Below are 14,845 nucleotides of genomic sequence, written 5' to 3' on the forward strand. Positions count from 1 at the left end.
TCCACCTCATTTTTGGGCTAATGCCCTAAAATGATATTTAAAAGTGGGTGAACGGAATAGATGAAACAAATACATCATGGTGGGTTCCACAGAGCACTGACCACCAGCCAGGTGGAGGAGTAGCCAATCCCTTTCCGGTTTAGATCTGCCTCATGGCTCCTGCCCTGAAATGAGCTGGGGAAACGAATGGACGGAGCAGATGTAACACATCGCGGTAGTTCCCCTGGGAAATGATACACGTTCCATTTTCATTCATGCATCGCATGGTCCACCCGAGGAACGCACATGCCCAACCTTCTCCTCTCTCTTGGGTGGGTCCCACCTGATGAATGGCTCAGATCTTTCACACGTGCCATGCATTTTGAGGTTTCTCCTCCAATGAGTCGCATTAGTATTGTCGATCAGAACTGGCCAACTCCTTGGCCCACCACGGCTAGGCCTTGGACCCTCCTGATGAGCGGTTGAGGCATTTCACATGTGTCACATTGGCCAGCGTGAGCCATGATTTCCATCGCATACTCTCGTTTGTGCAGCACCGCTCATGGATGCCAGATTACCAGGACGTGCCCGCAGTGGGACACGATAGGTGGGGCCCACCAGCTGGAGTAGAATTTCATCTGGTGTACCCGCTGTGCACGTTACCGAGTCTCCCATCTATAAATAGAGTTTTTCAGCGCCAAAATCAACGCCTTAAACCCTAAACCAAGCCATTGAAGGCAGCAGCCGTCTGCAACAATGTCGAAGCGAGGTATTCCCTTTTCTTCTCCTCTCTTCTAGGGTTTTCTTTTTTAATTTTTAATATCTATTGTCGAATAGATGGATTTCTGCTCCATCTTTATGTAGATCTGTTTGTATTTGCAGTAGGGTTTGAATATCTATCGATTCCATGAACATTTTGCGCGATCTGGTGTTTCATTTATGTTGATTTTGGACTTGATAGGTTTAGATGTCGATCCTTATACATGACTAATTGCATGATATCCGGCCTTTGTATGGGTGGGGTATCCTTTCCTACAGGCGGGGCCCATGATGAGGTGATCTGGGCTATTGATCAATTTGGGTCCCCACTGTGGATGGATATGCAAGTCAGGTCTCTCAGGTTGGAAGATCCTGGCCATCCAAGTCTGACTTTTTTTTTATATGCTGAGTTATAAACTTGATGGGGCTCATCAGATCATTGTTTTAGATCAGAGAACTATGAGCCCCACTTATTGGGACTCAGGGCCTGAGGATACTTGATGCAACCAAATGGCCATGCAAGCTGATTCATCAAGATTTTAAGACGCCAACCGTTCAAATTACCTTGACTGATGATCTGGACTAGATCCGAGGCCTGATGATCCATCTGATGGAATCAACGGTTAGATTACATTGTGGGCCTGAGAGGATCAATGTATGGTCATTATATTTCTAGGATTTATTTGTCTAGTTTGTTAATAGTGTTTGATTAAGTGATTAATAATTTCCCCCTTTTATATATGTTTGTCACTTTTTGGTGGGCCACTTGTGGGGTACCAAATGATACGAAATTGGTCTTGTTTGATAGGCCATTGAGTTGGTTTTCAAGCGAGCCCAAGACTGCAATTACGGATCTGTTTGTGCGGGTTATGACTTATGGTTCGTTTATATAAGGTCCATATGGTAACGATGGGATTCAGGGGCAATTTGATAAATTTCTGTTATTAGGGCTTCTCTATTTGGTTCAAGTCTATGTAGAGCTATGCTATGGAGGTATAATGTATTATCATAATGATTTGAATAAAACTTCTTTGATTTTTTTTTTTTTAAATGGCAGATGATTTGGAGAGGGGATTTTTTCATTGCCTCTAGCATTCAGCTTAGAATAATCTCATTGATCAGAAATGTTGATCTGTTGGGCCTCACCTTCAACAGGGGATGTTTTGAAAAGCATCCAGATTGGAAGGTCTTGCCCCTTTGACTAATGGCATAAAATAAAAGATTAATGGTGCAATATATCAATGGCTTACATTAAATGAAAATGGTCAAAAGATCAAAGCACAAAGGTCCTCCAATTTGGGAGACATTGAGATTTGAGGGCATCCTGGGCCTATGACGGGCCAAAATAATCCAGCCTCCGGCCCCGAACACATGTAGGGCCCAGCACGAGCTCAATTGGAGCCATTCAGAGAGAGAGAGAGAGAGAGAGAGAGAGAGAGAGAGAGAGAGAGAGAGATGGCTGGGTTTCTGAATTTTAACAAGAGGGATGGATTGGTTTTTCAAAATTTCAAGCTGGGTTTCTGAATTTTCAGAGGGAAAATTTTTATTTTAAAATTTAATGGTGAATCCGGCTGACGGGCTTTTGGACATGTAAGTCCAAACCCTGCCCGCTTGAGAAATGGGCTGGAGTTTTAAGCCCAAGCCTGGTCCCCAAGCCTAATACTCTAGCCCGAGCTTGGTCATCGGGCCAGCCCAGCCCACTGACAGCACTACTGGTGAGGCCCATTAGATCAATGATCTGGATTGCTATAGCACGCGCCTCACATGTACAAATTATATATTTGATCAGGTGAAGGGCCCAATAGCTCACTCTATGTAGATGAATTAAACATGATGCGTACACATTCATAGATTATTTATTTGGATTCTTGTAAAGGCTTAAATATTAAGGATTAGGAAATGATCTTGCAGAGTGAGTGTATTTTAAGCTTACAATGCACATACTATTAAAATCGTTGGATTCAATCCAACAGATGCTAAAAAAATCTTCTGTAGAAAATGGCTAGTTAACAAGGTATTCAATAACGCCAATGGGGACCATAACAGCTAGCCTTATGGTCATTATGATACGGCCATTACAGCTGTTATGGTCCTGTAATGGCTGAAATTTTTCAAAGGAAAAAATGTATCGGCCTGCTACGAGTCTGTATCGGTCTGCTGTGGCCATGTATCGTGTAACAGGCGCCACTCATTGCCATTACGTGATGTAACCATATTTGAATACCATGTTAGTTAATGCTGATTTTATGATTTTCTAGGATAATTAATGTATAACCCTTGTTTTTGCAACCACATTAAATGCTTCAACTCTCTCTTGCTCCAAAGCTCTTCTCTCTCCCTATAGTTTCCTAATCGAAAATGCTTCTGTGACTATGCCTAGTCATGTGGGGGCGTCCCTGTTTGCTGATGAGGATGGAGGATTTCATGTGGCTGAGATCCAGCCTGTCCATCAGGTGCACCACCTTGTGCTGTCCTGGGCCCAAAAATCAGGCTGATTCAAGACTTGCATTGGCTATACCATGGGGAACAGTTGAGATGGGTAATCCCGCCATAAAATAGTCCAAATTTTGTGTATATGCCATCCAATCAGCTAATCCGTCACGCCAAACCATGATGAATGGATTCCTAAAAAATCACTACATTCCAAGACTTATGTAGGCCACTCACATTCTGTTTTTTTGTCTCCTCTTTCTTCTTTCTATTATCCTTAACCTTGCAACCTTCAAGCTGTTTGGGGGAGTATTCTCTCATTTGAAGGAGAGACGAGAAGTTGAAGCATTTAATGTGTCTGTTTAAACTAGGGTTATACATTAATTAGTCTAGAAAATCATAAAATCTAACATTAAATAGCCATCTCTCTTAGCTTCATTTTCTGGCAACAGATGGATTAAATCCTACAGTTTTGATGCTTTGCGCATTGTCAGCTCACTGCACACTAACTCTACTATATCATTTCCCAGTAGATCTTTACTAGCTTTTAGATTTTAGTATTATTCTGTGCAAGGATAAAAGATTTGATGTTTGTGTACATCAGCTCCAGTGTTCAAGGATTTGTTGTTCTGTGTGCATCAGCTTCTGTGTTAAAGGATTTGTTGTTTTGTGTGCATCAGCTTCTGTTCTTTCTTTTTGTTCCTTTTCCAAGTATGGTTTTATATTCCAATGGATGTTTGTAGAATATTTCACTTCAAACGCCATTTTGTTGGTTTAGTTTTGTATATTATATCTTTTGTTTAGGCTCTCAAACTGTTGCGATTTTTATCTTTCCTTCCCTTTATTTTCATGATCAATTTCATAATAGATATCATTTCTGTTTATCTTCTTCATTCACAAAATCTCATGTGGTGTTTTCTTTGCAGGACGTGGTGGGTCTGCGGGAAATAAGTTCCGCATGTCATTGGGTCTTCCAGTGGCAGCCACTGTTAACTGTGCTGACAATACTGGGGCTAAAAATCTGTACATCATCTCCGTCAAGGGCATCAAGGGCAGGCTTAACAGGCTTCCATCAGCTTGTGTGGGCGACATGGTGATGGCCACTGTGAAGAAAGGTAAACCAGATCTCCGGAAGAAGGTGATGCCTGCTGTGATCGTTCGCCAGAGGAAGCCTTTTAGGCGAAAGGATGGTGTTTACATGTATTTTGAAGGTGCGTCCTCTGTTCTTGCTGCTGTCCTCTTGCATCCTGCTGAAAGAAGAAAAAAAAAATTCTGTCACATATCTGAACTTGTGCCTATTCATCTGGTTTGTTTTATGCTACAAGGATCCAAGCACCTTCCATAACTCTTTCTGCCTACTCAGTTCTTACTGCTGTCCTCTTGCATCCTGCTGAAAGAAGAAAAAAAACATTCTGTCACATATCTGAACTTGTGCCCGATTCATCGGGTTTGTTTTATGCTACAAGGATCCAAGCACCTTCCATAACTCTTTCTGTCTACTCAGCGTTGCTGGTAGTGTTCTACCGTGTGGGTTGTTCTATTGATGTGGGTGCATAGAGATGATTTATGGTTTGGGTTTGGTTCTTTCTCATGTGTCAATGATGGGGTTGGTCATTAGTGTCTCAATTTTCCAGCAATTTTCTAGCCTGTAAAGGTCTCAGGCCCAATTTAAACTGCAGGTGTTGAACAACCTACCAGGTGGACCCTATCCAAAATTTAGCTTTTGTCAGCCTGAGTCATCCCCATTGCTAGCCTGAGTTGGGTATTAGTTTTTTGTGAGCAGGAGCTCAGTTGCAAATCCTTCTTGTCGAGTGCTGCCCCTGCTTTGAATCACATTTGCTTCCACTTCCTAGCTGCTTATACTTGATAATGTTTTGATATAGACACTTGCCCACCCTCGCATTTGGATCTGTTTCTGCTTTGTTTCACGCTTCTAGCAACTCTAAGCTGGACAGCTCGATAAGTTTTACATGGTTCTCAGGTTGACCAGAGTCGCACACATGTTAAAATGGTTACATGGTCTAATGAGATGCATCATGGTCAAATTGATGTTTCTCAAGACACCCAAGGTTCTTGCCTTCTTGTAGACACTTGCCCACCCTCGCATTTGGATCTGTTTCTGCTTTGTTTCACGCTTCTAGCAACTCTAAGCTGGAGAGCTCGATAAGTTTTAGATGGTTCTCAAGTTGACCAGAGTCGCACACATGTTAAAATGGTTACATGGTCTAATGAGATGCATCATGGTCAAATTGATGTTTCTCAAGACACCCAAGGTTCTTGCCTTCTTGTAGACACTTGCCCGCCCTCGCATTTGGATCTGTTTCTGCTTTGTTTCACCCTTCTAGCGACTCTAAGCTGGAGAGCTTGATAAGTTTTAGATGGTTCTCAAGTTGCCCAGAGTCGCACACATGTTAAAATGGTTACATGGTCTAATGAGATGCATCATGGTCAAATTGATGTTTCTCAAGACACCCAAGGTTCTTGCCTTTAATATCTTTGGATCAGTACTATTTTTCTACAGGAAAATGGCATTATTTATGGGTTTGTGTTGTGTAATTTTCTTTTCCTGTTTAAATTTTGGTTTCAGATAATGCTGGTGTTATAGTGAACCCAAAGGGTGAAATGAAAGGTGAGAATTTGTTGTTTTTCATCCTTTTCTTTTGCATATCATCTGCCCATGTTATGCCACCAAGTCAAGTTGATCATCTCGTTTCTTACCTCGTGCTTGTCAGCATGCATTGCCCAGTGGGGCCCACATTTGGGGATATGCCTGGATGACATGCATTGCCCAGTGGGCCCACATTTAGAGATGCTTGGATAATTGAATCTTTCCATCTGCTTGGAGCACATCCAGTCATCCTGCTGAATGGTTGAGGTTGAGTGGTGAAGCTGAAAGTGGACCATGTTGACAATGTTTTCTACTGTTCAGATACAATGCTTGCTGTATTCTGGATCTTTAAGAATCCATGGTAACGCCGAGCAGGTGGGCACTACTGATTGGACAAACATCTCTGCATGGTGTGGGATGCAATGCTTGCTGATGCTGTTAATAATTTTCAATCTTCTGTTTGGGTAGTGAGTTGAGGCAGGATCCATCTATATAGGTCCTGCCAGTACATTTGGTTATTGGCTCAGGGAAGCTCATGTATCCTCTGTTCATACAGGATCTGCAATCACTGGCCCCATTGGAAAGGAGTGTGCTGATCTGTGGCCCCGTATCGCTAGCGCAGCCAATGCCATCGTATGAAAAAGGGTTCCTTGTTTGCAGTGTGCTGCCAATTTTCGAATACTATCGGCGGCTACTGCATTAATGAAAGCAGTTTCATGCACTTATTAAGCTTGACTTGTGGATTTGTTTTAGTAGAATAGCAGTTGCTTTTTATTTTATTTTTCATCGCTTGTTCTTGGACTGAAATCATTGTGTTGGATATCTAGACCCATTGACCTCGGCTTTTTTCAGCGTGTTTGTGACTAAACTGATGCAGGTTACCAATAGCGTATGTCTCGTTTTCTGAACGTAGTGACAAAGTGGTCATCCCATGATCTCCTAATAACCCAAGCTAGTTGAGCATGCATCTCATCATCTGATCTTTATCAGACGGCAGCATGGTTTCACTGCAACTCTATTATATATAACCTGAGTAGCCAGGGGACAACCTTATCCATACCCTTAGTCATCATCTGATCTTTATCTGACGGCAGCATGGTTTCACTGCAACTCTATTATATATAACCTGAGTAGCTAGGGAGAACCTTATCCATACCCTTAGTCATAGACGGTTCTAGCCTTTGGGCTTCAAAGGGATAACTGGAAATGATTTTGAACATAGGGGAGGATATTTAGGTAAGTTGTATGTTGCCTCTGTTGGCTAGAGGCTTGTTTTTGGTCACGTGTGGTGTGTGCGAGCGTCCCAAACCGATTGTGCAGCTCGATTCAAACTGTGCAACTTTGACCCCAGGTACCAAGATAGGCAGACAGCGATAGTATATGACCGAGATCTAAGAAGATCGTTTGACTATTCAGTCACTCACACAAAATTGTTAGCCTTTTTTTTTTTTTGTAGACACGGGGTGTCCCCACCTCTTTTTTGAAGTGAGACTAATCCCTGCGGATACACGCAATCACCCACAACCACGTGTATCGGGTAAAGCCAAGGAGGGGAATCGAACCCTCACCTATAGGGAGCAAACCTATGGTGAAGACCATTTGCCCAAAATTGTTAGCCTTTTGTTCAAAAGGATTTTTTATATACCAAGCAATCAGAAATAATCACATAGAAAAAGGGATACTAGGGCAGGATTGCAAGGAGTCTTTTTGAATGAAGAACTGTCTCTATTGAAACAGAACTAGTCCAGGGAGACTATAGACCTGGATTACAAATAGAGATTAGCTCTACTAAAATAGAGCTAAAGCCGAGCTAAGGCTATGAGAAGAAAGGATAAATTGATTGGTATGTTTTGTTTGAAATGATTTGCTTTGTTGAATATCTTGCAATTTATAAATTTCTTCATCTTTCCATATGCTTCTTTCTTTATTTCAACACTTACGGCAATTGAATCATTGCCATATTTGGTTTCTTACGTCCATTCGTTTATTCTCGACACTTGGTCAAACTGTTCCTACTTTTTGTCTCTTGAACTTCTCAACTGTACCCTTTCATAAGATGAAATGTACTATCTTGCTCTGCCCGTCGTGCTTCAATAAAAAGCACTCCAAATGTCTCTAAACATCTTTGGCATGCTATTTCTTTCCCATGCAATGACATGTGTTCATTTCTAATTGGTTGTTCTATGAATGGTCATATATTGTGCAAAAACATCAAATTCGGCTATCTTGGTTGAACTATGTCAAAACATCAAATTCGGACATCCTGGTCAGCTATGCCATCTTTATCGAAAACATCAAATTTGGTCGCCTTGGACGAACTCAGCCATTTCAGTTAAAAAAACATCAAACTTAGCCATTTTGGTCAAACTAGCTATCTTGATCCATAAATATCAAATTTGGCTGTCTTGGTCGAACTCAACCATCTTAGTCGACTATCGTTCTAAGAAATAGTCCAGGGATTTTTCTAAGAAATGGTTCGTATCCCTGATTCTTGACCACTGCTTTATTGTAAAGAATGTACTTGCTGTGTTGGCAGTGCTGGTGCGAATTTCTAATAGAACTACCTCAACAGTTGGTTGAGGCGTAATTTTTTGAGGCACAAATGGTGCTCTTTTAACAAAAATGATTATCATCCGATTCAAGTTATCATCTGACTAACCATCCACCTTTTGAAGGTTTTAGCTTGAATTCGAGAATGCTTAGCTTGAGCTTGCGACTGCTCTACAATATGTTGAATTTCCATTTACATATCGCGTAGCCTAGCTGACATTATCTCAAGAGGATATGTTCGAGATGATGATGCCCCCTCCTGGTTTGGAGGATTGGGTACTGGATTGGGCAACACCTCAGGCACTGCTTACTCTTGCATTTACTCTTCTTGTGTAGGAGGTTCAGTAGTGGTAGTGGCATTACAGCCTATTCAGCTCCTTGTACGTACTTTGAGGTCCCATCGGGCGTACAAGAAAATGTTAGATCTTGGCTTGTTTTTTATCACGTGTGGTGTGTGCCAGAATCGTTTGTGTGACTCGATTTAAACCAAACAACTTTGACCCTAAGCATCAAAATAGGCAGCTCAATTCAAACCAAACAACTTTGATCCCAAGCGCCAAGATAGTCAGATATGTCAAATGTGATCGTATATGATTGAGACTTGAGAAGATCAGTTGTTTATTCAAACCACTCGCATAATATTGTTACAAGACGATCAGCGACTGTCAGGGATGGGGTTCTTCCTTCGAAGATGGGTTACAATTTGAATTTCGTATAAAAGGACTTTTGGTATTCTAGTCAATCAAAAAAATCACACAATAAAAATGATACTGACAATCGATCATAGGGCAGGATTGCAAGGAGCCTTTCTGAATGAAGAGTTGTCTGTATTGAAAGAAACTGGTCTAGCGTGAGACCGTATACTTGGATTACAACTAGAGATTATCACTACTCCTAGGATAGAGTTAAAATTGAGATAAAGCTATGATAAAAAGAGATAAATTGATTGGTTTGTTTCGTTGGTACGAGACGATTTGCTTTACTGAATTTCTTGTTATTTATAGATTTCTTCCGATTTTCAGTTGCTTCTTTCTTTATTTCAACAGTTACGACAGCTGTATTGTTTCCATTTTGTCTCTCGTCCTTTTGTTTCTTCTTGACACTTGTCCTTTTGACCATTCCTGTTCTCTCAATTGTTTTTTGTCTCTTGAATTTCTTGGCCGTGCTCTGTCATCAGATAACAAGTACTATATAGGTCAACATTAGCTGTTTTTTTTAAATAAAAAGTGCTCCAACTTTCTCTAAAGATCTTTCGCATGATATTTCTTTCATGTGCAACAACACAGTGCATTTTTTATCGGTTGTTCCGGGAATGGTTAGAAATAAGATACAACGGCCGCAATTAGTCTCCCAGCAGTTGAATACTTTTAACTCTTATTTCTCTCACCCATTCCTCTCTTCATCCGTGGTTGCACCTGCCATACCCACTAGTGTGTTTAACATCAAATTACTGCCAGCCAACACGGACACTGATGTGGAGAGATCCACCCAGGCCATTTCATTAATCAGGTGAGCTGCCCATGTGAAATGGATGCTAAACAAAGAATGGTCCTCGTTCTACATTTAACATGCAACCTTTAGATGGGTGCACTTGCCTACCGCTGCCATTTTATGAACGATTGCTCACCCAAATCACCTTGGGTGTCTTTGAATTTCCGAATGCCTTCTGCCCATGCAGATATATGTCTTGAATCTACAATGGTTTACTAGGGTTGGCACGACCGTGTAGAGTTGTACAAAGGGCCCATCAATCCATTTTTCTCAAATCAGATCATTTGTAGAAGGATTCTTATTGCTATACTGTGATGCCTGTATTGGTTAGAAATACACCTCAAGCCCTGAATTGCTTCTCTGATCTTGCTTTGGCTATTTTGATTGCAACTGCTACACTATCTTTCTATCGAATTGCGCTTTCGTCCCTACCAACATATCATTTGTTTCTAACATCTGATCCATGCAAAAAAATGGGACACATCATAAAGATCAACTGGGCAAAAAACAAGAATGGTCCATTCATCAAGCTGACTTTACCAGTTTCTCAGCTCAGGTAACACATTAGCAGAATAAAATCATAGTATTTTTCTGTGAATTTCCATGATTAGATGGAGTAGAACATAGCTATGCTTTTATATTTATACTGATGTTCAAACCACCCCCCACCCCCCGCCCCCCCAAAAAAAAAAAACATGAAAGTGCTAACATTTGTCACACAGACTCGTTCCTTGTTGATGATCTTCTCTGGCCATGCGATCACAGCCGCAGCCCTGGAAACCTGAAAGGGAGGTTGTAGACGCTATGAGTCACCTTGAGAGTCGACACCTTCTTCAGGGATGGTCTCCAATTTCGGCACACTTGATGATCTTTGTAGGGTAATTACAAGGGGCGGTGCCATTTCAATCCATGACTGATGCACCCTTCTAGCGCTCTCTGCCATAGCTCTGAAGAGAGAGAGAGAGAGAGAGAGAGAGAGAGAGAGAGATATTTTGGGTGAGGAATGAGAGGTGGGTAGAAGGCCTTTTATAAGGATAGAATATGGGAAGAAAACAGGAATGTTCATGCACCGTCCATTCCATGTGAACTTTCACATAAGAGTAGTTTCTTTCTCATTTCCTTTTGTTGGACGGCTCATGGACCTCACCATAAATATCACCTGCCTTGAAAATCAGGATCGTACACTTGTTAGGTGGGCTTCACCATGGTCTGAGTCAATGATGGGTGTCCCCCACCTAATGAGAGCAGTGGTCTGATTTTCTCTGCAGCTTACCTATATAGTGTGGCCCACCTGTTGTACGTCTCAGATGCTCTACCCAAGTGGGACGTTGGTGAAAAAAAAAGGCGTTGTACGCGAGAGTGTAGATGACACGGAACGCACGAAGAAGAAGAATACAAAAAGTAAAAGAGCGCAGAAAGGTGAATTGAAACTTCGGCAGCAATGCCGTGTGAGATCGTGGGAAACGACGGCCTTTTAGCAACCGTCGAAAGTGAATTGAAACTTCAGCAGCAATGGTTGGGTTTTTTATCCGGAATATAGGCAAGTTCTCAATCATGACAAATGGGGCCCACCGTTTGGTAATACAGACCGTTGCTTTATTGGTTTTCAACATGGATGGTCAGTTTGGAATATTGGAGATGTCGGGAGCTTTTCGGTTTTATGTGGACGGTTGCTGTATTACTCTTATTACCCAACCGTCCATCTGTGTGGACAGAAAGTGGAGCTGGGAAGGTTAGATCCCACCTAAGGTGGGTAGCAATGGATTTATATTCTGAATCAACGAACCATGGGCCCAACTCGTAAGAACTGAGAGCCAGTATTTCTATGAGTAGGCTGGGGTCGAGCAATCATGATTATACATCGCTGACGGGAGGTGTATGGTCTTGGTTTTAAGTTAATACAAGTGAAACCTATGGTGGGCCCAATATGGACGACCCATGTGTTGGGGGATTGTGGAAGCACACACACAGATGAATTGAGTGAGGTAATTCAATCACACCAAGCAAGCACAACGCAAACACTCCGAATTTAAGGTGGAAAAACCCATTCAGAAAAAAAAAAAAAAAAAAAAAGCAACGGCACAAAGCAACAAATATCACTATAAGAGCATAAAATTATAAGGGTAGAGAGATTACTTGATCTGAACAACCTCGAATCAACCCAAGCTACACCCTTTAAACTTTAGAATGAATTAGAAAGATTTGAATTACCTCCCAATTACAATTACACCCCATATGTATCCTTTGAAAGAAATCACAATTGAATTATGAAACAAATCCTGTAAAATCGCAACTCTGCAAAAATATGTGTGAATCCGTTCAATGACATCGAATATACTTCAATGTCATCGAAACTTATCCTTTGATGACATCGAAGCTATATCGATGCCATTGAATTAATACCTAAATAGTCTAGAGACAAGACATGAAAATCAGATTTTCTCTGATTGCATATCGAGTCATTTTCAATGGCATCGAAGATGTCCTTCAATGTCATCGAACACTCTTTGATCGCATCGAAAAAACACCGAATTAGTCCAGCGACCAACTGAAGAAAATTTTGATAAGCCATGTTTTTGAATGATTTAAGACTTCAAAAAACAATACCATGCACCATAAATCCTATGCTGAGAAATCGTAGCTCTTCAATTGCTGGCGGGCAAATAGAAGACTAAGAAAGAGAATGGAGCGAGGATCCATATCCAGCCCATAAAGGGCAAAAGATGGAAGGTCAGGATCTTCCAAGTTGGGAGGATTTTTGTGCATACAGCATCAGTGGTGGCCCCCATCATATCAATGGTTTGGATCACTGACACATGGACCCCATTTCTACAGACTTAAAAGAGAAGCAGGATGTCAATATATGGTTGAGCTGGAGCATGTGTACGATGATCCACAACATTCATTCAGGAGGAAGCCATGATGGGCCATGTAGAGATCACATCATCACAATTGTCAGACAATCCTGACCATTAACAAACCAGTGTACAAAAATCACTAAAATTCAAATACACCAGTTTTTATATGGTTAGGATTGTTGGGTCTGAAAACTTGAGTCCCTCTAAATTACCGAATCTGCCTAAAATTTCAAGCCCGGCATATCTAATAATGGGCTGTTGGTTTCAAGCCAAGGCCCATCCCATTTAAGTAGTGAATTTCTCATGCTAATTAACAATGAGTTCTGTCAGACTGTGATGTGGCACCATTACATTGGCCTGTCAGACAATTATCAAAAAGGATCCCATCAAATTTCGAATTAGATCGAGTATGTATGCGACTGTGTTTAGCGGACCAATGAAATGACACCATGTCACGGCCGAACCATACTCACAGCGAACCTGAATTCGCTCCCCCATTTACATCACAATTGTTTACTGGGCCTATTTTGCATAACTGATCTTGACCGTCCATATGAAAGGTGTTTAATCAGGTGGTTAATATTATTAAATGGGTGCGAAATTTGCATTCTACCCCATCAAATGTGCCTTGGACCAAATGAATAGTATATATCAATGGGTTGGATTATCTAAACTTCCCAATGTAACTAGGAGCACTATAACCTATAGTTTTGTGAGAGCACTAGAGCCTTTCTCATTTTTAATAGTATAATTATATTTATTTAATTTATATTAATGATTTTAAGAACAAAATGAGGTTGCCTAAACTATACACATGCCTAAGACAGTAAGTACCCAGATTCAAAAACTAGACCCAGACCCTGCAAGACCTGAACCCGATTAACCTGAGCACGGGTATTATAGGACCCAACCCAAACCAACTTGTTGACCATGAGCCATTTTGAATCCATTCCTCCATTCAAAAGTGCATGTATGAAACAATATCTTATAAGATAAACCAATATGTTAAAACAAAGAAAAGATGGTACAAATCTCAAAGAATTTCTACTACTATGTAATGTTTGTGTGGTCCACTCATATTTCTCGTCTCCTCCGTTGCTTCATTCGATCGACGATCACCACCGTTTTCTTTATGGGCCGCTCAGAATACACGCCTTCTTCATCGATCGTTTCCAATTTTGGAATAGCTGATGATTTTTGGTGAGAGATGAGTTGGGGTGGGGCCATTTCAATCATGTATTGCTGCACACATGAAACTTCCTTTGCCATAGCTCTCGTATTGCAGTTGGAATCTTAGAAGGGATTTTAGAGGGAATGGAGATGTTATTAGTTAATAGAAAGGATTCTTAGAAGGTTTTCTTTTATAACAACAGAACGTACAACATAAGCCAATGTCCTAGTCATGGAACCGAAAAGGGAGAGTTGAGCCACGTAGACTAAACGTGTGGTAACGTGAACCGTGTGAGAGTTCTGTGCCATTCATCAACTGGTGCCTACCATGAACATGACTTGAACCAGAAACTAGGCCAGTCTAATTATCAGGTGGGTCTGTAAATGTAGATGGTTGGTCTTTTTCTAACTCCCCATTTTTCTTGTAGGCCATCTGATGAGTGGACCACAGCATTTTCTTGTAGGCCGTTTGTCTACTGCATATTAAACCGTTGGTGGTTTTTGTTTTCCACCGTCGGTTTAATGGCCACAGATCAATGGATAGGATTGTCCAATTATCATGAGTGTTGATACATAAGCCATCCATGCTTGGGCCCTGCATATGGACGGATCTGATTAACACATCATCCTGCCACGTCTCTATGGAACGATGGCTACATCTCTACCGTATCATCTCTCCAGCCGGCTAATAGATGATGGACGCGGATTAGGTACTTAGCCTGTCCAGAGTTCTGGAAAGGCAAGGCATCTGAGGTCACCACCGTTATGTATGGATTTATCAACACCATCCATCCATTTTTTTATATCATTTTAAGATATAAGACAAAAAATAAGGAAGTTACAAGACTCAAGTGGACCACACCATGAAGATTAGCCAAATACCGTTGAAAATTTTTTAGGGGCCACTTGAGCCTTGGATCTGCCTCATTTTTGGGCGTGTATGCTAATATTATATGCCAAAATGGATAGACGGTGTAGATAAATCCATAAATCAGGGTGA

The 14,845-nt window shown here is 41.2% G+C and overlaps 1 protein-coding gene across 1 annotated transcript; it reads left to right on the plus strand.

The window, feature by feature from the left end:
* Positions 1–591: 591 nt before the first annotated feature.
* Positions 592–6,564, plus strand: LOC131220730 (large ribosomal subunit protein uL14x/uL14z/uL14y-like). Its single transcript, XM_058215544.1, has 4 exons — positions 592–748; positions 4,095–4,379; positions 5,756–5,797; positions 6,333–6,564. The coding sequence occupies exons 1-4, from the start codon at positions 736–738 to the stop codon at positions 6,413–6,415; spliced, it is 423 nt and encodes a 140-aa protein (XP_058071527.1). The 5' UTR covers positions 592–735; the 3' UTR covers positions 6,416–6,564.
* The last annotated feature ends 8,281 nt before the right edge of the window (positions 6,565–14,845 follow it).

The sequence above is a fragment of the Magnolia sinica genome, chromosome 12 (assembly GCF_029962835.1).
Source record: "Magnolia sinica isolate HGM2019 chromosome 12, MsV1, whole genome shotgun sequence".
Classification (NCBI taxonomy): Eukaryota; Viridiplantae; Streptophyta; class Magnoliopsida; order Magnoliales; family Magnoliaceae; genus Magnolia; species Magnolia sinica.